We start from the raw sequence: 27346 nt of genomic DNA on the forward strand, positions 1-27346 counted from the left end.
CGCTGTTTGTAGCACGGATAACGGCGCGAAATTTCGATTTGTTATGACAAATTTAAGGTTTTCATTTGACTCGCCCTCGTACAATGAAGGCCTCTCTGAGCAGGAAGACTTGACTGATGACGTGATAGAAGAAGAAATAGGAATTGACAGGGCAGAAATAGCGGATCCAGTATTACAATCACAATTTCAAAGAGCTTAGGAAGCCTAGAGATCAAACAAGGCACAAGGGATGGATAACATTCTCCACAATTTAAAAAATCATTGGGGAAGTGGTAACAGAATGAGTATACACGTTGGTGTGTAGAATCTATGAGACTAGCAAGTTACCATCAGACTTTCGGTAAAAAATAATCCATACAGTTACGAGTGCGACATTGTCGCATGATCGGCTTAACAGCTCATGCAACCAAGTTGCTGAGAACAATAATTTACAAAAGAATGGGAAAGGAAATTTAGGATGTGTCGGATAACGATTAGTTTGTCTTTAGGAAAGGTAACGGCATCAGAGAAGTAGCTCCGACGTTGCGGCTGATAATGGAAACAAGACTGAAGAAAAATTGTCGACGTGCGAAAAGCGTTCGATAATGTGAAATGGCGCAAATTGCTCCACACTCTGAGAAAAGCTATGGGGAAACACGTGTAGAGTACAATATGTACAAGAACTAAGAGGAAGCAATAAGACTGGAACAGGGGTGTAATCTTTCTCTCCTGCTGTTCTATCTATACATCGAAAAAGCAATGAGGGAAATAAAACAAAGTTTCAAGAGTGGGATTAAAATTCGATGTGAGAGGATACAAGTGATAAGATTCGCTGATGACATTGCTGTCCTTAGTGAGAGTGAAAAAGAATTGCAAGATCTTCTGGATGCAATGAACACTGTCATGAGTACAGAAAATGGATTGAGGGTAAACTGAAGAAAAACGAAAGTAATGAGAATTAGGAGAAATGGGAACACTGAGAAACTGAACATTATAATTGGTGATCAAGAAGTAGAGGAAGTAAAGGAACTCTGGTACCTAGGCAGCAAAATAACCCATGAAACCCATGAAGGACTGAGCAAGAAGGGCATAAAAAGGAGGCTGGCACTGGCAGAAAGAGAATTCCTAGCCAAGACAAGTCTGCATCAAATATAGCCCTTAATTTGGGGAAGAAAATTCTGCGAATGTACATTTGTCGGAGAGTATTGTATGGTAGTGAAACATGGACTATGGGAAAACAGGAACAGAAAAGAATAGAGGCGTAAGAGATGTTGTGCTACAGTGCGCAGAATCGACGAGGAAAGGAACGTATTGAAAACACTGACAAGAAGGAGGGACAGGATGGTAGGACATCTGTTACGACGTGAGGTAATAACTTCTATGGTACTAGAGGGAGCTGTAGATGGTAAAAAATGCAGGAGACGACTGAGATTGGAATACACCAGCAAATAATTGAGGATGTAGGTTGCAGTTTTTACTCCGAGATGAAAAGGTTGGCACAGAAGAGGAATTATTGGAAGGCCGCATGAAACACGTCAGAAGAATGATGAAAAAAAAATATTTGTTATGGAAAGTGAAAGTGCAGAGTAAACTGTAAATTGCTGCAAGACTTTCTTTTCGTCACGTACATGATGAGAATGCTGTAGAATTTGCAGTGGAAAATTTAGCTTTGGACATGGAGGACGACGCGACATTGTAACTCAAGTGAAGTCTGTTACAAATAAAAACCGACGAGGCTTAAAACTACAACTATCTATCGGTAAAACCACCTACAGATAAATAAAATCCATTTGAAATTCACGTGGCTACACTTCAATACAACAGTGACGTGCACAGCCGGTGTTTGAGGTTGATGGATTGCACAACACATACAATGAAACCACTCATCAATCGTTACTGTTCATGCTCTCTGACTGATATGAATTGAATCATCACAAATGTAACGCTCCATCTCGAACATAAAAAGTAATTGATGCCCTTACATTGCAGACAACCCTGTAGGTAGGGCAACCGCAGCTGTGAGTAATCATCTTGGGTATTAATGAACAACTTCAACTGTATTTAGTCCTTTATTTTTAGGTGAACATCTGGATAACAATAAACCCAGAAGGAATAACAACCCTGAAACATTAACTGGTATAATAACTTTCTAAAAATGTTTTGAAATTTTTAATAATTTATAAAAAAACTACTAAAATCTCTTACATGAGATATTTATAATATTTGTACTCACATAACTGAAATATTCTCATTTTCTCGTGTAGAAGTTCTTAATAGTTTTTTTTTAATTTTTAAGAATCTTAAAATAATTTTAGGAAATTATTATACCAGTGAATGTCTCAGGGTTGTTATTCCTTCTGGTTTTATTGTTATACAGTTATTCATCTGAAGTAGCTTTTAGTGCCATGAAACCAGTAGTGATCTAAACATAAAGGACTAAATACAGCTGGTTTATTAATACCCAAGATGAACCCTACATTATAGTTCATTACAGTAATTATCGGCTGTTTCCACAACATAGTTTTAGAGGTCGTTCCTTTACTTGTTGTTTAGCAACATCGTGTTGTCACAGTTCTTGCCACAAACTTACATTTTGTTTAGCAACATCTTGTTGTCACAGTTCTTGCCACAAACCTACTGGTTCAATTTTATTTAAACACTGGTAATCTATGCATTGGTATCTAAGTTGGAAACAGAATTCTGTTTTCAAATTGCTGGCTTGTCTACATCCAGTTGCAGTGCGCACATAATATGATTTTTTTTACTCGCTTGTCCATGATTTTTTGTGCGTCATTATAAGAATAACATGCGATGCATAATTATGTGTTGTTACTGATGATTATTCAACTTGCATTTCATGTATAGTCATCGCCTGTAGCAAACTGTCATGATTCAGTCCGTGCTTATTTTAAACAGAACTGCAGATCGGAGATACACATGTCTCTCTCTGTATCGCAGATGGATAGGCGTATTTGTACGCTATGAATTTATTGTCAGACTTCACGTGGAACGAATAGTAATCCTAGTGACCACAGAATAATCTCAGAGTCTAAGCCTAATTCTTCCAACATTTCACACTTCACACGGATATCCACTGTCATTAACACAATCACACATGTTTGAAACGTCTGTATGAACCCATCACAAACATACATCAGTAATTTCAACTAGATAAAGTCAGACTGCTCATGTGCAGTCACCTACAAGTTGTTCAAACAGTAACATCAGAGGCATCATTATTTCACATTACTGAGTTCGTCATTATACGTTCGTAAAAACATGCTCCATTTGTTGACGAATTTGCAGAAACGTCATTGAGATTTGTCTCCTGTAAACAGTGCGCTAGAACATCGATTTGTAACAATTTACGTGAATGATGTTAACACTGGTAACATTTCACATAATTTACTTCATTTAACGACGTACAGAGCTTCGCACTCGTCTCATTACTGTATTTCTGCAACCAAAACGCCTATTTTTGACGATGACAAGTGAAAATGTCTGAGGATTTTTAAGTCCGACATGTGCTGAAACAAACTTTTTGCAGTACTACTTGAAAAGGCCCAAAGACTGAAATTTCAATGGTGAAATAAATAGTTTCTTCAGTCAACGAAGAATATGATGTTCCCTCGAAACTTCTACATGACTGTGAACCTAGATCATGAGAAGTTAAATAAAAAATAAATTACATAACTTTATTTTTTCTTGGCGATAGTCAAAACCAAATTCTAACCTAGAGACGTTTTCATTAAGCTGCTACACTTACCTTGAGTACATTGCCACACGGATTATACCAACATTGTGTACAAAATGTAGCATTTGCATAATCAGCTTCATAGCTTCAGACGCCTGGTGGAAAATCATAAGACTCACACACAGAGAAAACCCAACACACACCTGTGCACTTGTGCAGACTGCAAGAAATTCTCGGTCAGCTCCCTCACGGGACTGACGATCGTACAGAATCAAAACGCACCTCTTCGTCTGCGCGACAACGCTCCTAAGAAATGGAGAGACAAAAAAGTAACTCCTATCATCGACCTTAAGTTTTAGTCTTGTACTGTAATGACCAGGTGTGGTATCATATCAAATCATCCTCTATCTCCAGATCTCAGTTACATCATCTCAAATAAAAATCCATTCTTCAGGTGGCACATTCGCCGTCCATTCTACGCATTCTGCCATGACGTAGCACTTACTCTCGCTCTCAGGCCAACAACTGCTTGTAACTCCTTCGCTCGCCTGAGATCTACTCAATAATACAACCTATGGAAGTCAAAGAATATGTCACTCATGTGTTCAAGGCATGCAAAGATGCTCATAGTGGTAAACGTTCCTAACAACTGTGATTTCTCTTGACATTTATGTTCAAAGATACGCCAAGTGCCAAACATACCAGACTAACTGTGATTTCTGATGATATGTACACTTTTTACAGCCATTTTTCCTAATATATACACCTTTCATAACCATTTACCCTAATATGTACATCTTTCACTAGTACTGATTACCATCAAAACCAAACACAAAAATTAATATTGTCACTAGTCTGCTTCGCAACTGGAAAAAGGAACTTACTTTTGCAGCCACACGTCATGGACCGTCCGTCTGGGAGGCATCCATAGGACTCAGGAAGAGAGAACCGCTTGGATCGAAGTAGCCACCTGGGCGGTGGTGCACCCAAACTACAACACGACGGCCTATCTCAGCGATAACGTGGCTATTCTGTTCCTGCCCGCGGAAGCTCCTCTGAACAGTGAGTAGCGCAATAATAACATACGATTCTTACTTTATATATAGAGAGAGAGAGCGGTGTTGGGGGAGGGGGGGGGTTGTGATTGAACGAAAATTGTCACGTGATGGGAGCCTGGGAAAGGAGTGTGTGCAGTGCTAAAACAGTTTAAACATCCAAGATGGTGACATTTATGGTCATGTGATCATGAGATCTCTCCTGGTTGCATATTCTACATTTGCTTGTAGATACAATCGAAACACCTAGGCCAGTTGCGGTATTTTCTACACACATGTGTGTGTGTGTGTGTATTACTTCGTTGTGGGGCCCCCAGACCTTATCACACACATAACGCTGGTGGATTCACCTCTGGACGTTATGTATCCCATATAATACAAGTGTGGAATCAGCATGAAAAATACCCGTGTCACAAGGGTGGTGGGTCCATTTGTGGACATTGCACCAGATAAAACATGAGTGGGTCCACTCTGAACAACACATCAAGCATAACCCTGGTGGATCCATCTCTACATTATCCCAGTTCACATGTGGGTAGATCCACTCGAACAATATTCAGTATATAACACAGTTGGATCCACCTTCATACCCTATCCTCACCTACCATAGTCTGTGGGGGATGCCTGAGACAAACTGCTGCAAACACACACTGCGCTAGGTTACTACAATTGGATTATAGCATTAACTCTGTACATATAAGGCAAGATTTTCTTGGGAATTCTTTTTTTTACAATGATGGATTCGGTGCCTTATACTGTATACATATTATTTTACATGTTACATCGAATATGAAGAATCTAGTAGATAAGACACTTTTTTATAAGGTTTTCATTAAATTTGAAGCTATTTCCTTGGTAGAGAGTCATATCATGCCATCAATAGCTGCTCACACTTAATAATAATCTCGTGTGGTAGGTTAGGACGTGTGCAATGCTGTTCCTACCCAAGGTGGTAATGGTATCTGTAACAGAATGAGAGTTTCACTCTGCAGCCGAGTGTGCGCTGATCTGAAACTTCCTTCCAGATTAAAACTGTGTGCCGGACCGAGACTCGAACTCGGGACTTTTGACTTTCACGGTAAAGTGCTCTACCATCTGAGCTACCTAAGCACGACTCACGCTCCGTCCTCAAGTACGTCTCCCTAGTGTATATACATACAGTCCTTCCATGTTTCAGCTCTCCCTTCTTTTGTTGGGACTGGTTCTGTATGTGAGCTATTGATGTTAAGAATATGTAAAAATCTATTGAAAATCGTTGTTGGAGACGACAGTAATTCTGAGAGCGAAAAAAAGAGCTATAAATCTCTAAAGGTAAAAAATATTAATGTATTTAGATTTCATAGCGTTAGCACCTCCCTACTCTCTAGGAACACTTAACACCGAATGGGAGTATCATGGTACAGAAAGCAGGTTATTGAGGGTGCCTGCAACTATTTCTGAAGCATTACAATCCACAATGTATGATCATGATGTCACTTCAGGTTACGACTCCTACAATTAGAGTACATATTGAGAATACTGATAAAATGGCGTTACGTGGTTGGTTGGCTTCTGCCGCCTTGCTACTCTACTCTGAGGGGGGCAGAAGTCACGTGATACCTTCTACTATCGTGTCGGACATTCTTTTGTCTGGCGTAATGCAGCAGCTCGACTTGGCATCGTCTCGACAAGTCGTTGGAAGTCACCTCCAGAAATATCGAGCCGAGCTGCCCCTATAGCCGTCCATAATCGCGAAAGTGCAGCCGGTGCAGGATTTTGTCCACGAACTGACCTCCATTATATCCCATAAATTTTCTGTGGGATTCATGTCAGGCTATATAGGTGGCCAAATCATTCCCTCGAATTGTTGAGAATGTTCTTCAAACCAATCGTGAACAGTTGTGGTCTGGTAACATGCCACATTGTCAGTCATATAAATTCCCTCATTGTTGGGGACACGAAGTTCATGATTAGCTGAAAATGGCATTTCCAGTCAATGACCGGCACAATTTGACCAGAGGACTCAGTCTATTTCATGTAAACACAGGCCACACCACTGTGGAGCCATCACCAGCTTGCACAGTGACTTGTTGACAACTTGGGTCCATAGCTTCGTAGAGTCCGCGCCACACTCGAACCCTACCATCTGCTCTTACCAACTGAAATCGGGACTCTTGTGACCAGGCCACCGTTTTCTAGTGGCCTACATTCCAACAGACACGGTCACAAGCTCAAGAGGGGCACGGCACGTGATGTCGTGGTGTTAGCAAAGGCATTCGCGTCGGTCGTCTGCTGTCACAGCCCATTAACGCCAAATTTCGCTTTCGTCGTAGCCGCGCATTGATTTATGTGATTATTTCACGTAGTGTTGCTTGCCTTTAGCACTGAAAACGTCGGCCGGCCGGTGTGGCTGAGCGGTTCTAGGCGCTTCAGTCAGGAACCACGCGATGTCAATGGAGAGACGTCTACAGACGTTAAAGTAACCTCTGGCGTGCCACAGGGGAGTGTTATGGGGCCATTGCTTTTCACAATATATATAAATGACCTAGTACACAGTGTCGGAAGTTCCATGCGGCTTTTCGCGAATGATGCTGTAGTATACAGAGAAGTTGCGGCATTAGAAAATTGTAGCGAAATGCAGGAAGATCTGCCGCGGATAGGCACTTGGTGCAGGGAGTGGCAACTGACCCTTAACATAGACAAATGTAATGTATTGCGAATACATAGAAAGAAGGATCCTTTATTGTATGATTATATGATAGCGGAACAAACACTGGTAGCAGTTACTTCTGTAAAATATCTGGGAGTATGCGTGCGGAACGATTTGAAGTGGAATGATCATATAAAATTAATTGTTGGTAAGGCGGGTACCAGGTTGAGATTCATTGGGAGAGTGCTTAGAAAATGTAGTCCATCAACAAAGGAGGTGGCTTACAAAACACTCGTTCGACCTATATTTGAGTATTGCTCATCAGTGTGGGATCCGTACCAGATCGGTTTGACAGAGGATATAGAGAAGATCCAAAGAAGAGCGGCGCGTTTCGTCACAGGGTTATTTGGTAACCGTGATAGCGTTACGGAGATGTTTAATAAACTCAAGTGGCAGACTCTGCACGAGAGGCGCTCTGCATCGCGGTGTAGCTTGCTCGCCAGGCTTCGAGAGGGTGCGTTTCTGGATGAGGTATCGAATATATTGCTTCCCCCTACTTATACCTCCCGAGGAGATCACGAATGTAAAATTAGAGAGATTAGAGCGCGCACGGAGGCTTTCAGACAGTCGTTCTTCCCGCGAACCATACGCGACTGGGACAGGAAAGGGAGGTAATGACAGTGGCACGTAAAGTGCCCTCCGCCACACACCGTTGGGTGGCTTGCGGAGTATAAATGTAGATGTAGATGTAGATGTAGACCGCTACGGTCGCAGGTTTGAATGCTGCCTCGGGCATGGATGTGTGTGATGTCCTTAGGTTAGTTAGGTTTAAGTAGTTCTAAGTTCTAGGGGACTGATGACCTCAGATGTTAAGTCCCATAGTGCTCAGAGCCATTTGCACCATTTGAGCACTGAAAACACAAGCTCTGCAGTTCTCGGTAGTTAAGTGAAGGCTGTCGGCCACTGCTTTGTTCATGGTGAGAGGTAATGCGTGAAATTTGGTGTTCTCGGCACACTACTGACACTGTGAATCTGGGAATTCTGAATTCACTAATATTTTCGAAATGAGATGCCCCATGCGCCTAGCTCCAGTTACCATTCCGCGCTCAAAGTCTGTTAATTGCAGTCGTGCGGTTATCATCACGTCAGAAATGTTTTCGCGTGAATCACCAGAGTGCAAGTGATACTTCCGACAATGCACTGCCCATTTATACCTTCTGTACGCGATACTGCTGCCATCTGTATATGTACATATCGCTATCCCATGACTTTAATGACCTAAGAGTAATGTTAGAGTAGATAACAGTACAGGGCTATTAGAAATGATTGAAGCGATTTCATAAATTCACTGCAGCTCCATTCATTGACATATGGTCACGACACACTACAGATACGTAGAAAAACTTATAAGTTTTGTTCGGCTGAAGCAGCACTTCAGGTTTCTGCCGCCAGAGCGTTCGAGAGCGCAGTGAGACAAAATGGCGACAGGAGCCGAGAAAGCGTATGTCGTGCTTGAAATGCACTCACATCAGTCAGTCATAACAGTGCAACGACACTTCAGGACGAAGTTCAACAAAGATCCACCAACTGCTAACTCCATTCGGCGATCGTATGCGCAATTTAAAGCTTCTGGATGCCTCTGTAAGGGGAAATCAACGGGTCGGCCTGCAGTGAGCGAAGAAACGGTTGAACGCGTGCGGGCAAGTTTCACGCGTAGCCCGCGGAAGTCGACGAATAAAGCAAGCAGGGAGCTAAACGTACCACAGCCGACGGTTTGGAAAATCTTACGGAAAAGGCTAAAGCAGAAGCCTTACCGTTTACAATTGCTACAAGCCCTGACACCCGATGAGAAAGTCAAACGCTTTGAATTTTCGGTAGCAACAGCTCAAGGAAGACGATGCATTCAGTGCGAAACTTGTTTTCAGTGATGAAGCAACATTTTTTCTTAATGGTGAAGTGAACAGACACAATGCGCGAATCTGGGCGGTAGAGAATCCTCACGCATTTGTGCAGCAAATTCGCAATTCACCAAAAGTTAACGTGTTTTGTGCAATCTCACGGTTTAAAGTTTACAGCCCCTTTTTCTTCTGCGAAAAAAACGTTACAGGACACGTGTATCTGGACATGCTGGAAAATTGGCTCGTGCCACAACTGGAGACCGACAGCGCCGACTTCATCTTTCAACAGGATGGTGCTCCACCGCCCTTCCATCATGATGTTCGGCATTTCTTAAACAGGAGATTGGAAAACCGATGGATCGGTGGTGGTGGAGATCATGATCAGCAATTCATGTCATGGCCTCCACGCTCTCCCGACTTAACCCCATGCGATTTCTTTCTGTGGGGTTATGTGAAAGATTCGATGTTTAAACCTCTTCTACCAAGAAACGTGCCAGAACTGCGAGCTCGCATCAACGATGCTTTCGAACTCATTGATGGGGACATGCTGCGCCGAGTGTGGGAGGAACTTGATTATCGGCTTGATGTCTGCCGAATCACTAAAGGGGCACATATCGAACATTTGTGAATGCCTAAAAAAACTTTTTGAGTTTTTGTATGTGTGTGCAAAGCACTATGAAAATATCTCAAATAATGAAGTTATTGTAGAGCTGTGAAACCGCTTCAATCATTTGTATATGTGGAAATGTGTGGCACTTCCACCAAGCTACGTTAATGTCAGATTGCTGTCATAAGACGTAAGAGCACCTACAATTAGCCACATTATCGGTCTACAATGGGGTGATAAAAGTCATGGAATAGCGATATGCACGTTTACATATGGCAGTCGAATCACGTAGATAATGTATGAAAGGGCAATGCATTGGCGGAACTGTTAGCTGTACTCAGATTGCGACCTATCATCCCAAAGATGTTCGGACACACATGCGGTTCCTCTTCGTCGAAATGTCTTGGCCCAAACTCGTCTAAGGTTTGGACCGCACGTGTCGCATCACACACCATAAACTAGACACTTGTGAACCTTTGGCTGAATTGTCTGGCTGATGGAATGTCTGCGAAATTGTAAGAAGTTAATATGACACATAATAACAGTAACAGTAATATCGGGAACTAACGACCCATAAATGATGGAGGCCACACAGTTGCGAACTGGTTAGGATAATGTTTATTCGCAAAGAAAACTAATTGCGGAAGTGGTCGTATTTAGAGTTACTGTTACACTCGAGCGCATAACCATTTGACACAGTTAGATCATTCACAATCTCTTCGCGAAATCCAAGTTCATTACTCCACCTCGTTAACTATGCGCAAAGTTTGAGTTCACAGCAGGTGCGCGGCTGATCACCGCTCAGAGACTAAATCCCGCCATACCACACAACGCGAAATTTTCTAAGTCGTTTCACTTCCTGGCTGCCTAAAGGCCGACCGTCCGCTTTCACGTCCGTACCGCACCCTTCGGTGTCTCCAGCCGAACTGTCCTCTTTGGTGTCTCGACCAGAACTGCTCTCTGTCCGTCTCCGACCACGTTTCCCGCGCGCCGAACATGTTAGGTCAACTGACTAGCGCAGTTCCCTTTCGTGAAGTCGCCCATGTAATTGGCTACAGTTTATTCTACATTGCTTTACATTTTAACATATTTAAATAACCAAAGTTTGACCGCTTTCACGCTCTAAATAAATTAACAATAATATCCATTACATAATAAAAGTTAAATTATTTTACATAGAACAAAAACAATTTCCTTTCTAACTTTGAATGTCACGGCCAGTGGCCTTGCACCATTGTGCTTTCTGATAAATAAATAAAGACCAAATGCAACTATTGTGCACTGAATTTTACATCAAAATTCTGCTGCCTAATGATTCAATAAGGTGTAATGCTGTCATCGTTCAACGCGTTTTGTGTGGAGGAAATAATGATCTGTTGCTTAACTGAAAATACTGATAATTTAAATTTACTATATCTCTTAAACAAATAAAATTACAGAGTTGATATTTGCAACGTTTGTCATTTTAATGATGCGCTTGTATTTGAAATGCCAATCGTTAAGATCGACCAAAGCGTTCAGATTTTAGCATTCAGTTCTTTGTTACAAAACTTGTTAATTTCACTTTCACAGTAAATCCTAAACTATTATAGATATGATCAATATCCAAGTTTTATTGGGATCACCATGGAAATTTATGCAGGATGGCAGATTAAAATTACTGTGGCTTGATTCCCTGCATTACTACAGAATTAAATAGTTTTTATAAATGTTCCCCTTTTTTGGCCGCTCTTAGGCCTGCCGTATTTAACACTGCTACACCTCCCTGGCCACAAACGCCTTCTACTGGGTTTTCCTATGACATAGGTTCTTGTCTGTCTCACTTGCACGCTGCAGCGTTTAGGCGTCAATAGAAAATAGACGCCTGTGAGTTTCCCCATCTCGTGGTGAATCTGCGCCCTCTGTGGCATCTGGTCCTGGACGACAGGGTTCGTTTCACAATTCCTGAAGGCTGAACCTTTCGGCCGTGTATTTAAATGACAGCGCAATGCTCGTTAACTCACACGGTGATCCATGTGAAAGGATTTCCAACGTGATTATAGGCACACGACGGGAATTAACAGACTTTGAATGTGGAGTGGTACTTTGAGCTAGACTCTTGGGAAATTCGATTTCGGAAATCGTTAGGGAATTCAGTATTCCGAGATGCACAGCGTCATAAGTGTCCCGAGAGTACCAAATTCAGGTATTACCTCTCAGCATCAACTCCGCAGTGGTCGGCGGCGCTCATTTAACGACCTAGAGCAGCAGCGTTTGCGTAGATTTGTCAGTGCTAACAAACACGTAACACTGCTTGAAATAACCGTGGAAATTAATCTGGGACGTATGAGGAACGTATTTGTTAGGACAGTGCGGTGAAGTATTGCATTTATGGGCTATTGCAGCAGACGAGCAACGCGTGTGCTTTTGCTAATAGCACGAGTCGCCTGCAGGGCCTCCCCGAGGCTAGTGAATATATCATTTGGACGTTAGATGGCTGTAAAACCGTGGCCTGGTCAGATGAGTCCAGATATCAGTTGGGGAAAGCTGCTGGTAGGTTTCGACTGTAACGAAAACCCCACGAAGCCATGGACCCAAAGTGTCAACAAGGCACTGTGCAAGTTGGTGGTGGCTCAATAATGCTGTGGTCTGTGTTTACGTGGAATAGAACATGATCTCTGGTCTGACTGAACCGACCGTGAACTGGAAATAGTTATGTTCGGCTATTTGGAGTCCATTTTCAGCCATTCATGGACTCCATGTTCCCAGACAACGACGAACTTTCTATGGATGACAGCGTGCTATGTCGACCGGCCGCGTTGGTCAGCGATTGGTTTGAAGAACATTCTGGACAGTTCGAGCGACTGATTTGGCAACCCAGATCGCCCGACATAAATCCCGTCCAACATTCGTGGGACATAATCTACAAGTCAGTTCGTGCACAAAACACTACACCGGTAACACTTTCACATTAACGGCCGGCCATGGAGGTACGAGCGGCTCAGTATGTCCGGAGGGGAATTCCAGCGACTTGTCCAGTGCGTGCCACGTCGAGTTGCTGCACTAAGCCGAGCAAAAGGAGGTCAGACGAGATATTAGGAGGTATCGCATGACTTTGGCACCTCAGTCTAGTCTATCTCTTGCGTAATACATTCGTGGAGTGACCCGGATTTTCAAGTGCGTTTTTTGCGGTGTGTTATGTAGAAATACATCACGTATGGCACTCTTAGCAAGTTTCACTAATGGACGTGGATCGAGGTGTTTTCATCTCAAAAAGTTTTAAAAGTCCGTATCACGGCACTAGGACTTTTTTATTGCCACTTATTAGTGGCCATTCGTTTACTAAGGTATTAAAAATGCTCGTTACAATCCCGACCCCAGGTCTAGAGGTCTAGACCTCTCACCCCGCCTACCCCCCCCCCCCCCCCCTTACAAACCATGTAATTGGCGCCCTTCGCTGCAATCTCACTATGCTACGCTTCGGCAACAAGCCACCGTAAACATATGTTAACTTATCTAAATCTACATCTGCATCCATACTCCGCAAGCCACCTGCTGGTGTGTGGCGGAGGGTACCTTGACTACATCTATCGGTCCTCCCTTCTATTCCAGTCTCGTAGAAAGAAAGATTGTCGGTATGCCTCTGTGTGGGCTTTAATCTTTCTGATTTTATCCTCATAGTCTCTTCGCGAGATATACGTAGGAGGGAGCAATATACTGCTTGACTCCTCGGTGAAGGTATGTTCTGGGAACTTCAACAAAAGCCCTTACCGAGCTACTGAGCGTCTCTCTTGCAGAGTCTTCCACTGAAGTTTATCTATCATCTCCGTAACGCTTTCGGGATTACTAAATGATCCTGTAACGAAGAGCGCTGCTCTCCGTTGGATCTTCTCTATCTCTTCTATCAACTCTACCTGCTACGGATCAGCGCGGGATTAGCCGAGCGGTCTGAGGCGCCACAGTCATGGGCTGTGCGGCTAGTCCCGGTGGAGGTTCGAGTCCTCCCTCGGGCGAGTGGGTGAGTGTGTTAGTCCGTAGGATAATTTAGGTTAAGTAGTGTGTAAGCTTAGGGACTGATGACCTTAGCAGTTAAGTCCCATAAGATTTCACACATATTTGAACATTTTTTTTTGGTACGGATCCCACACCAATTAGCAGTATTCAAGCAGTGGGCGAACAAGTGTACTGTAACCTACTTTTGTGCGCCCAACTAATCTATAATTATTTATCACTTACATAAAATGTTTTGGAGAACGATTCCGATTTTGTGGTGCGTTTTCCGGGGTGCATTACGTAAAAATACATTAGATTACGAGATTTTCCCCTAAGCCTCATGCTCTTACTGTGATTGTATATGCACTGCTGTGGGGTACAATTATTGCGCAACTTTCCTCAACTGTATGTTCCTTCGAAAAGCTATGAATCTGATTTTCGCGAGCACTATGTTGTTGCTCTTTCATGGACGTCTATTTTACCACAGAGATGAGAAACCAGTCGAGTATTTAAACATGTTTATGTCAGAAGCTCGTGTGGTCATCAACAGTGGTTCGCTGTTCATTTTCGGGCCAGCATTCTCTGTGTTAGGTTGACAGGACCATACATTCTTCCAGTCCACCTCAGTGGATGGAGATATCGCGTCTCGGTGGGACATGTGTTACCAGAACTGCTGGAGTACGATGGGATGGCGCTCACTTCAGTACTGATATGAGATTGTGAGAGCCACCTTTCTAAATCGTTGGATTCGTGTAGGTAACCGTGTGGCCTGGCCACACAGTTCACCCGACCTCACGTGTCTGGATTTCTTCTTCTGGGAGAATGTGAAGCATCTGGTGTATGAAACCTTTAAGTAAACAGAAGACCTCGTCTCTTGAATTGCTGTCGCTGCTGGTACCATTGAAGACATGACAGAAATCTCCGAACAGACACGACAATCAGTGATCTGTCTATGTACTGCATGCACACAGGCCATTGGTCACTCGTTCATGTGAATGCGGGTGCTCTAATTAGCATGCAGAACTGCCTTCTGTCTCTAGCTTCAGAAATTGCCGTCAGGGACTGTATGTACCAGAATTAAATACATTTGTTTGGATATTCTCTACCTGTTGTATTAAATTGAAAGGAAAGTTTCGAAACACCCTGCATGTATTGCTGGTTCAAAATGGCTCTGAGCACTATGCGACTTAACTTCTGAGGTCATCAGTCGCCTAGAACTTAGAACTAATTAAACCTAACTAACCTAAGGACATCACACACATCCATGCCTGAGGCAGAATTCGAACCTGCGACCGTGTCGGTTCCAGACTGTAGCGCCTAGAACCGCACGGCCACTCCGGGTCGAGGGGCTGTAGTCGCGAGGGTCACAACGTCGTTGTCCACCGGACCCGGCACGTTGAGTTGAGTGAACATTGATCCAGTAGTGAAACCTCCATTTTTGTGATCACGCCGTTTGTTCGTGCTTTGCGTGAGACGAACAGCAGCAAGTGGAGCGTGTCGAGTTGGCGGAATCTATTAGCCGTCTTCTACTGCCTGTTATTAGTTTTGAATTTTGTGTTATTATTTCGTGAACGGCAACCAGCGGTATTTTACTGCCTAGTGGCCGCTAACGTCCCAGTTACCTGCCCTGGAGGTCAGCGTATTTTAGCGGCAGTTTACTTTTCCTCGTCTTGCCGATGCTGTCCGGCATGATGTATAGTTCGACAGCCTCCTTGATTGCGGTGTGGACTGTGGTTTCTTTTGTTTACCTTGGTTGTAGTGGTTCCTTCTGCCTTTCGACGTTTTAAATACCGGATTCTGAAGGTGCAGTGCTGTCTGGCACTTCGTCCTCGCTTGAAATACTCCATCGTTTTACTGGTTATCACTCATTAGGTGGATTTAGCTGTAGTGACTTTTCTCAGGTCGATCCTTGGAGCACTGTCTGCGGATCACTCCCTCTTTTTTTTATTTGGTATGATTCTGTCAATTGTTTAAAAATAATATTTTGTTTAAATTATTCCTATTGCTTTTGGTCTTCAGCCGACAAATAATTTGAATTCTTCTTAATAAGGCCTACAGCCATCAGTGTAACTTGTGTTACAGTTGATTTTTTTAATGATTGTTTTAAGAATTATTTTCCTATTTTCAACGTGTTGTTGTCTTTCTCACTTGTAATTCAGGCCTTCAGCCACTAATTGTTCTGAATTATTGCTGTGGCCTTCAGCCGACAAATAATTTTGAATTCTTTCTTAATAAGGCCTTCAGCCATCAGTGTAGCTTGTGTTGCAGTCAATTTTTAAAAAAATTATTGTTTAAAAAAATTTTTTTCCTTAAATAAAGTGTATGTGTTTACTGTGCAAACAACGGTAACTGATTAGGCCCCATCCACACCTTTTCCTGCTTTCCCTAATTACCACGTCTCATTCTTATAAGTTGGTCACTTGATTATGACAACTTCCAGTTATGACTCATAAATCCTTAGATCACATCTACTCCCAATAGATATTCCGCAAGGCACCATATGGTGCATGTTGGAGGGTACCTTGTGCCACTTTCAAATAGGGGAAACAGACTCTCTGTATGCTTCTGTGCAAACCCTAGGGTCTTTAATCTTCATGGTCCTTCCACGATACGTGAGTTGAGGGTACCTTGTGCCACTTTCAAATAGGGGAAACAGACTCTCTCTATGCTTCTGTGCAAACTCTAGGGTCTTTCATCTTCATGGTCCTTCCACGATCCATACGTTGGCGGTAGTAGAGTAGTTCCATAGTTAGCTGCAAATGACAGTTCTCTGAATTTTCCCAATAGGTATTAATTCGCCAAGAACGTTATCTTCTATACATGGATTCCCATTTGAGTTCACAAAGCCTCACTGGAACACTCGCGCTTTGATCAACCCTACTGATAATAGGTCTATCTGACATAGTGGTGCGTGAATGATTTAGAGAAAGCGATCTACTAACTTAACTATCTGCAGCTAAGGCGTGAGTTGCAGCATTTTCACTTCTCCCTTAAGCAACAAAAGATTTACAGCTGTCAAATAGTTTCCAATGTGCTCGTTACTGACAGATGCCAGCAACGTCGTAACCCGCAAAATAACATAAAACTTGAGTCAGCAAAACTATTATCAATGAGTGTCAACGAAATTAAAATCGAGGAATTAATGTAATGAACATCAAAGCATTTCCAGCTTTCCAGATGAGATTATCTTTGTTCTCCGAGAAGTAGAGAGATATGTAAAAAAGAATATTAGAGCTTGATTAATACAGCTTGCGTATCACTCCGCTGCTGAACACTTTCACTGATGGTACACCGCCTCCCTTCTCAAGACCTTGCTTGCGTCAATCACAGGTTTTGTGTTGGATGGGTTGCTGGCTACTGTATCGTTTTAACTATCACATAGTCGTCTCTCTGTGTACCGGGCGCTGCCTGTTGCGATCGGAGAGTTTCGTAGGTGGTCAGTATCCTTTAGATAGCTTCACAGTGCGTCATTCTCGCTCCAGCTAGCTATGAAGGTAGATCACACAGGTACACATCATTATGGTATAATACCTCAGCCACGCCTGCATCCCTCACTGTATTGTCAAAGTGTCTTACGTCGTAAATTTTGTTAATATTTACCGAAATTATGCAGAATACGTCATTATGCCATTAAATTACATCATTTCTGCCAATAGGATGACATACTCGTATTAAGACATATGCTATGGCACCAGTTACGCTAGTAACGCTGGGATGACGTTGATTTGCTATGTATCAAGAGTTTATTTGTTTAACATTTAAAGTGTTAACAACACTGTATTTGTTGGTGATAATGACTTGTAAACGTTGTTTAACATGGAATATCAGCGAAACTTCTTAAACATTTCATGTCTCACCAAAAGTGTGTTTGTTGTTAATTTGCACTGCAGAAATTGTTTATTTTGGGGTATCGATATAATCTTTTAAATAATGTGCAGCAGTAATTGGTTATAATCGTATTTACACATATCTAAAGACAGAGATGTGGGTATTTGTAAAATTGGTAAAATTGGAATAAATTAACTCAAAATTATAAAATAACAATTAATTATGAGAGCATGGGACTAGTTTTACTTTACATGTCTTCTTATTCTGTTTTTGGGGTGGACTCCGCCAGTGCTCAGTGCTTCATGATGATACTTCCATTATGTTCCACAGACCTCTAATGACGAATTCCACAAATATCCTCTAATTATAAACGATGAGGGGGGGGGGCGCAGGAGCTTGAATACTATTTGTCCACTGAGGAGGGGGGCCAGGGGAGTTATGGGTGACCTTGAAGGGATCACATACCAGTCCTGGAAGCCTTATAAGTCGACTGAACCAGTAATAGCTAATTTCCAGAATGAAATTTTCACTCTGCAGCGGAGTGTGCGCTGATGTGGAACTTCCTGGCAGATTAAAACTGTGTGCGGACCGAGACTCGAACTAATTTGTACCAGAACCAACAGTGCCTTAGGTGCTTGGACAGACCTGGAGAGGGGAGGCTGACCTTCAATGTAAAACAGACAAGTGCTTGGGCTGGCTTGGGGAGGGGGGAGTTGGGGTGGTCTTGTATACAACTCTCCCAACTGCCTGAGGTGTAACATGATACCCTCCATACTCTGGCGCTGATGACCGCGCAGCTGAGGGCCCCACAAACAAAACATCATCATCATCATCATACCCACTTTATTAGTGGGTTGAACTAGATATAAGAGATTGTAACCATTTTGAAGTTGACCCAGCAGTGCTCCACAACTCAGAGCAATACTTAATAGTTTCCATGGGGCGAAAACTGACTGTTTGGAGATATCGTAACTATTTCTTGGACTCTGCTTCGTTTAAGCATTTTCAAAGCTCATCTTAACATGCGTCATTCATATTAGAAACAAAAAGAAACTTTAGAATATTATTCCATGTCCTGACTCATATTCATACTTCTTCTCTTTTTAGTAGTACTAAGATGGTAGATAGTAAAACGATAGGAAAGAGAAAAAATTATGTAACTACCACAGACATCAGGTCAAAAGGTGACTGGAGACTGCGTCCTTCAAGAATCAGCTACCCAATGTATACATTTTCATCACTCTATCACACATTCAAAATTAACTCTGTCCGAACAGGGCTTGGAAGGACCAACGATACCAACACATACAAAATTAGATATGTCTAATCTGTGATTATTATCTCAGAATATACTTTTTGTACCCCTTTCACACATTCTCGTACACACACTGTCTGCTTGAGTTAAACGGTGCTCCCAAGACAGTAAAGACATTTACGTAGCCATATCCATTCCCCATAAACCAGTAAGACTGTAACCATGACTGCCCATGCCTTGGTGCAAGGGTTGTCACAGCCATCCCCAGCTCTCAGGCAATGGAAAAAAATATAGTGTAGTCAGATGTTTCCTTTCCAGAAAATGATTTAAGAACTAGGCATTACCCATGTTTTTAACAGGATTGAAACTGAAACTCCTTTTATGTCCACTTACATGTCGCAATTCAATCTCCAGAATATAAAAAATATACTATGTCACATGTCTAGCTCCCCTCCCTCCTACAAATTACTGTATGGATGTCACTGCTGACACCTACTTCCATTCCTTAAATTGTATTTAACCATTTACTTTTCTCTCCTTATTTCCTGAACATAATATATGTTCAGTTGTTTAAACATCTCTTGTCCTCCATGTGTTTCTTAAATATGTCTGTCTGTGGTTTGCAACAGATCTTCCCTCATTACTTCCAAGTTCATCCTTAAATAACTTTAAAATGACATTATCTCCTGCCTTAGTTACTTTCATGATCTCTACTCTCCTCACAGCCAGCTGTATTACCTGCAAGATAAATTATTACCCATGTTCTAACACTTGCTTAACTTCATATTCTATTTCCTGTACTATGTGATTAAAAGTATCCGGACACCCCCAAAAACATACGTTTTTCACATTAGGTGCATTGTGCTGCCACCTAGGGCCAGGTACTCCATATCAGCGACCCCAGTAGTCAGTATATATCGTGAGAGAGCAGAATGGGGCGCTCCGCGGAACTCACGGACTTCGAACGTGGTCAGGTGATTGGTGTCACTAGTGTCGTATGTTTGTACGTGACATTTCCACACTCCTAAACATCCCTAGGTCCACTGTTTCCGATTGTGAAGTGGAAACGTGGAGGGACACGTACAGCACTAAAGCGTACACGCCGACCTCGTCTGTTGACTGACAGACACCAACGACAGTTGAAGAGGGTCGTAATGTGTAATAGGCAGACATCTATCCAGACTATGTCACTGTAATTCCAAACTGCATCAGGATACACTGCGTGCTATGACAGTTAGGCGGGAGGTGAGAAAACTTGGATTTCATGTTCGAGCGGCTGCTGATAAGCCACACATCACGCCGATAAATACCAAACGACGCCTCGCTTGGTTTAAGGAGCGTAAACTTTGGACGATTGAACAGTGGAAAAACGTTGTGTGGAGTGACGAATCACGGTACACAATGTGGCGATCCGATGGCATGGTGTGGGTATGGCGAATGTCCGGTGAACGTCATGTGCCAGCGTGTGTGGTCCCAACAGTAAAATTTCGGAGGCAGTGGTGTTATGGTACGGTCGTGTTTTTCGTGGAGGGGCCTTGCACCCCTTGTTTTGCGTGGCACTATCACAGCACAGGCATACATTGATGTTTTAAACACCTTCTTGCTTCCTACTGTTGAGGAGCAATTCGGGGATGGTGATTGCATCTTTCAACACGATCGAGCACCTGTTTATAATGCACGGCCTGTAGCGGAGTGGTTACACGGCAATAACATCCCTGTAATGGACTGGCCTGCACAGAGTCCTGACCTGAATACTGTAGAACACCTCTGGGATGTTTTGGAACTCCGACTTCGCGCCAGGCCTCACCGACCGACATCGATACCTCTCCTCAGTGCAGTACTCCTTGAAGAATGGGCTGCCATTCCCCAAGAAACATTCCAGCGCCTGGCTGAACATATGCCTTCGAGAGTGGAAGCTGTCATCAAGGCTAAGGGTGGGCCAACACCATACTGAATTCCAGCATTACCGATGGAGGGCGCCGCGAACTTGTAAGTCATTTTCAGCCAGGTGTGCGTATACGTTTGACCACGTAGTGTAGCTTCATACTTTCGTGCTTGTAAACGTTCAGTTACCTACAATGCATTATTTAATTTTCCCTGTAATTCATTTTTACACTAAAAGTACGAGCTTAGTTCTCACTTAATTTTCTTCTTTATACAGGGAGTTATAGAATAACATACTAAAAATTTATGATACTCTATATTAAGACATTGGGAACGTTTTTATATCTGGAACCCTAGATGGAAATGTGGAAAAAAATTCTACAGCCACTACTACACACTTGAAAAACACGCACTACCTGTATGAAAAGTTATCAAGTGAGATTGTCAGTAATATTTGTGCCGGTATTCTTGGAGATGCCCTTATTGGATCACCCATGTGACTAGACGCTTTTAGAAGTGCATAGCATTTAAACTATCTGGTGAATGCCTTGCCTAAACTTATGGAGAACGTCCCCTGCACATGTGCACCAGTTGATGGTTTCAGAATGATGTCGCTCCATCGCACTTCGAACGTCCAGCTAGGGCATATTTCGCAGACAGACTCAGGCAGAGAGTAATAATTGGAAGAGAATTCGCGACCCGGTAGCATGTTTGCTCCCGTGACCTCACCCCTCTTGACTTTTTCCTGTGGGGTTATGTCGAGTCCTTTGTGTACTCATCACCCGTACTAACATTCCCTGAGATTACTGAATGTATCTTTAAACCTTTTGATACCACCAGAAGAGGGTGCGGAATCTAATGGAGACTAAGATAAAATGTGTCGGTCATTGGATATTGTGCAATGATGTGACAATGGACACTTATTCTTCAGTAGTGTAACCACAGATCCAGCTCACATTATATGATTGTACTCTACTCTCAATAAACGTTACCCAAATTACAGTATTCTGGCGTTTCATTTTGTCTACCAAATGCGTAGAAACTTCTTAGTGCTACAGAAACATTATCCTAACGCTATGGCTATTGGTTCCTTATTCCAGAATGTTCTCAATTTCACCCTCTCTAATCTCCCATATTTTTGGAACGTAATTCAGTAACACCTATTATACGCGTGTAAATTTTACTTACCACTAAATTGTATTCATATTAAGCGAACAAGGATAATACCTTTTTATTTCCGCTCATCTAAAAAGTAATTCTCTCTTAAAATTTCTATCCTTCATTCCCTCTTCTTGTCTACTTATCATCGTACTGATGACTGGAATACAGAAAAAAAAATTTCCTGCTCAATTCCTTTACCCTTTAATCTCACCTTTTCCTCAGCAATACATGATTCAGCTTTTTGGTTAAATAGCAAGATTAAACTCTCGTCTTTGGTAACACAAACAAATGGGATTACAAATTTATCAGACGTTAAAATGCTCAACTGGAATAATATTCTTGTAATAAATAACTAATGTTTGTAATTAATATCAATAATTCTCTTGTTTCAGTTCAAAAAACACTTTGACGTAAGTTACAAGGTTCCTATTTTCCGATATTAATATTCTTAAACACGGTCCAGTGTTTCTTTTTCTTTTTACCATTTCTGTACTTGAATTTCTCTTCGGGATGTATTACGCAAATTCATTGCTTTTAAGACAACCATTTTTCTAATTTACTTTTAAGAGTCATATTCATAACAGACACGAAAGTTCATTCCTTTCAAATCTTAAAACACATAATCACATAGATATACTTACTTAGTTTTTTATTACTTCACATGATTCTATGAGAGAGTCTGCCTATAGCATTTATCATCTGTGGATCAAGAGCTGCACCTTGTTGGTCAAAACTGTATCAGTTTCTTGCACTCTGTTCCACTTCAGCATTTTCAAAGCTTGCCTTGGTACATGTCGTTCTTATTAGAAACCAAAAGAAACTTTGGAATGTTATTTCGCAAGCTTAATTAAATTCGTAATCATTGCCTTTCTTTCAGCACTAAGATGGTCAACAGTAAAATGAAAGGAAAGGTAAACAAACATGTAAACACTAAAAATGTCAGGTTAGGAGTGGTACATAGGGGGTTGTAGAGTCAAAGTTCATTACTTAATGGCTCTGCGTGACTATGATTTGGCAGAATAGTGTACCTTGAAGTGTCTGCCACTGTTATTCTGATGACGACGCGTATTTGTATCGCATGGTATTGTTGGTTAGGACATAGTGTCAAGCTAACATCTAAATCGCAGATTTGTAACATTTCATTCAATGTCGTTACTAATGCACTGTATTTCATATTCAGAGAATCCAAACATATGATTTGTAATATTTTGTTCTCAAGGTTTCATCAACGTGGTGGCGTTACCTTCTTTTCTCGAGGTCAATGAAACCTTCGCTGGACAAACTGCTGTGGTCAGCGGCTGGGGACTGACCAATACCAGTGGTAAGTGTGCTTCCTTTGTTCACTTTGAGGCACCTATTGAAATACAGCAAATTACTAGGCTAGAATTACTAGTGATTTTAGAATCACTTGACGGAATACCCACTAGGGATCGCCAAAAGCAGTTCCCACCATTTTCTACAGATTTTGTTGTTGCAAAGACAAGATTGTCCTTAATGCAGCATTTGTAAATTCTTCGAGCTCTACATATTTAAGAGAGGCATTGAAACTACACACATCAAAAAAAGTTTTGCATCACCTCGGTTCCGAGAGCTCCGGAACGTGTACAGAAATTTGGAATAGAGATCAACATAAACATCATTTATGCCCTTTTTATTGTCCACGAAAACCACGCATTGCATGTCGTACCACTATACAGTGAGATCTTCAGAGGTGGTGGTCCAGACTCCTGCACACACCACAACTTCTAATACATAGTAGCACGTCCCCTTGCATTGATGCATGTCTGTATTCGTCGTGACATATTAACCACAAGTTCATCAAGGCACTGTTGGTCCAGATTGTCCCACTCTTGGACGGCGTTTCGGCGTAGATCAATCAGAATGGTTGGTGGGTTACTTCGTCTATAAACAGCCCTTTTCAATCTATCCCACGCATGTTCGATAGATACCATCACGCCGGGTGATACGCCAGTATGGCGATGACGAATACACGCTTCCAATGTGCGTTCACCGCGATGTTGCCAATTACGGATGCGACCATCATGATGGATTCATCCGAAAAAATGACGTTTTGCCATTCGTGCACCCAGGTTCGTCGTTGAGTACACCATCGCAGGCGCTCCTGTCTGTGATGGCAGCGTCAACGGTAACCGCAGCTATGGTCTCCGAGCTGATAGTCAATGCTGCTGCAAACGACGTCGAACTGTTCGTGCAAATGTTTGTTGTCTTACAAACGTCCCCATCTGTTGACTCAGGGATCGAGACGTGGCTGCACGATCCGTTACAGCCATGCGGATATGATGCCTGTCATCTCGACTGCTACTGATACGAGGCCGTTGGTATCCAGCACGGCGTTCCGTATTACCCTCCTGAACCCACCGATTCCATATTCTGCCAACAGTCATTGGATCTCGATCAACGCGAGCAGCTATGTCGCGATATGATAAACCGCAATCGCGATAGGCTACATTCCGACCTTTATCAAAGTCGGAAACGTGATGCTCTGCATTTATCCTCCTTACACGAGGCATCACAACAACGTTTCACCAGGCAACGCCGGTCAGCTGCTGTTTGTGTATGAGAAATCGGTTGGAACCTTTCCTCATGTCAGCACGTTGTAGGTGTCGCCACCGGCGCCAACGTTGTGTGAATGCTCTGAAAAGCTAATCATTTGCATATCACAGCATCCTCTTCCTGTTGGTCATATTTCGAGTCTTTAGCACGTCATCTTCGTGGTGTAGCTATTTTAATGGCCAGTAGTGTAGATTTTGCACGTAAGTGACAGGGAGGGATTCAGAACGCAGTCCGCTAGGACGAATTCAAACATTCCGCTGAAAACGTCTTTTAAAAGCGAACGGACTATAGAATGGTCTGTAATCACATATCCCTTCTGCTCTCCCCAAAACGCTCCCCATCACTCCGTAATGGAACTGGCTTTTGTAGTTAAGTACCATCCAGCTGACCACATTGGGCGACATTTTGCCATTTTCGCAACTAATGACAGAATACTGAGCAAATGTTTTAAAGTAATGCTACCTTGTATACAACACGATTTTTGGGCGACATGGACAAATCCAAGTGTACTTTTGTGCACTGATTTCAATTTACTGTTGTTGTAATGATATTTACGGCTCCGATGCCTTGTGAAGTACTGAAATATTGCAATCCCAAATTTCTACCAGCCTCCAAATAACGAATCCATTACTAACATTAAACTGCTGTAGATAAATAATTAGACTATTATGGTAGTGCATACTTGTTTTTAACTTACCATAAGGTTAGCGGATGAATCAAAATCGATTTTCCTCTTCTTCCTTGTTACAAACTTATCAATAAATGGAAACTATCACAAGAGCACACAGCACGAAAACACGGTAGCACTTACATTAAACTCAACTGCAATTAAGAACTGAGGATGAGGATAAGGGGGAGATCAGTGTTTAACGTCCCGTCGACAGTAAGGTCATTAGAGACGGATCACAAGCTCAGAGTAGCGAAGGGTGGGGAAGGAAGTCGGCTGTGCCCTTTCAAAGAAACAATTCCGGAATCTGCCTGCAGCGATTTAGCGAAATCACTGAAAACCTAAATCAGGATGGCCGGACGTGGGTTTGAACCGTCGGTCGCCCGAATGCTACTCCAGGATGCTAACCACCGCGCCACATCTCAAGTAAAAGCTAAACTGATTAACAAAACAACGAACGAGGTCAAACAATACCAACAATTGGTGCTGGCTAAAATAGTAATGGGTTATAACGGACAGTACCATGGAAGTATAGGCAGTTTAAATATGTCGATGGCCTTGCTGACTGTCGATAGTGCGTATCATTTTGTCGTCCTTTGATTCAAAGTCAAAATGTCTTTCAATTTCAAGACAGGGCAACCAGGTAACTTCATTCAGGTAACTGGGGAGGGGGGGCTGGACCCACCCTTTGGCCACAGCCTTGTCCTCGTGTCAGCTGCGCTCTCCACCTTCCTCGGGCGTCGGCAAGTGGTCGGGGTTTCCGGTGTTGCTCGCAACTGACAGTCGGCGATCTCTTTCATCTACTGGGATAGCAGTTCCAAATGGCAGCCTAGCACTGCAGTTACGTGTCTGCTGACCAAGCGTGACCCAGTTTCAAGGTGTGTTCGTCCTGCACTACCTTGTGCTTCAACGACCATCCAGTAAATTGTATGACCTCTCGTCTGCTATTTTCCTCGTATTTACAGTTCTTGCGTGGCTTGTTCAACCTGGAAACAAATTACGAATAATAATCAGTCACACAATTGACATAAGACAGATAGATATTGTTACCATCTTTACGCTCGCGAAGATCATTCACATATGCAACTCGCATACCATTTCTCTTTAAATTCATTGCAAAAGTCGATAATTACATCGATGAAATTTATACTTCTTTCCTCTGTGTTATTTCCTTAACAACAATTAAACTTGTTAGGTTTACAGAAGTTAATAATTATGTCAATGAAATGTATGCTTCTTCGGTCCAAATTATTTCTTTAACAGCAATAAAACTGCTTATGTCTCACAAATTCAAAGTTATCAGCATAAAAGTGAAGTCAACTGTTTAAATTTCAAAATTATATATATTCTTCATTTCTATTTTTACATAAATGTGAAAATTCGCATTCATTAGGCATTACATTGAATTCCGTCTGGGTGGAAATTGGGACGTGGGTTCACTAATCTTTTGGTTTGCGTGATACATTAGACCTGACTGAGATTTCTGTCACCTCTAGTCTGTAGTGGCCACCTAAAATTACTGCTTTTCTTTTTTCTGACATCCTTCGTTCATTTTATATCATCATTTATTAGCTCATTTGTGAAAATCAGTATCCCTGTTTCCCAGTTCAGTGTGCATTCTTCAAGGTTGGAAAACCCAAATCTGTAACAAAAGCACACTTACAATTCGTTCAAAAATAAATAAATAAATAAATAAAAGAAACACAGAAAAACTATCCTGCACCATTATCTGTTGCTACCCCCAATTTTAATTTACCTGTTCCTCTTACCTTACTTTTTTCATTCCTTGCTTTATGTTTCACCCTATTCCATCACCTTTCTTCGTATGTATTGATCGAGCCAAGATTTCATCCTTCTAGTTCGTCCACCTTTAATATTTATTTTGATTTTGATTCCATTACACGGGTAAGTATCTCGCACATCTCATATTATATTAACAATACCTGGTAATCCGTAGAACTTTCTCATCTCTTTCTAATTAGCACATAAAGCACTCATTTAAATCAGCGTGTTCACCTAAATATCCTCTACACAAAATTATAAACAGATGGAGGCGTCCTTTGCGTTCGTCAATACTCATCAAGCATCATATCTCACAGCTCACAAAACATCACTTCTCCCAACTCGGCACCGTCCTTTGCCT

General features: G+C 42.2%; 1 protein-coding gene across 1 annotated transcript in view; it reads left to right on the forward strand.

The window, feature by feature from the left end:
• Window positions 1-27346, forward strand: part of LOC124550629 (brachyurin-like) — an 80628-nt gene that overhangs the window by 24650 nt on the left and 28632 nt on the right. Inside the window, exons 3-4 of the mRNA XM_047125352.1 lie at window positions 4566-4735; window positions 23182-23283. Coding sequence (XP_046981308.1) covers window positions 4566-4735; window positions 23182-23283 — 272 coding nt within the window. The remainder of the gene's footprint in view (window positions 1-4565; window positions 4736-23181; window positions 23284-27346) is intronic.

The sequence above is a fragment of the Schistocerca americana genome, chromosome 9 (assembly GCF_021461395.2).
Source record: "Schistocerca americana isolate TAMUIC-IGC-003095 chromosome 9, iqSchAmer2.1, whole genome shotgun sequence".
In the NCBI taxonomy this organism is placed as follows: Eukaryota; Metazoa; Arthropoda; class Insecta; order Orthoptera; family Acrididae; genus Schistocerca; species Schistocerca americana.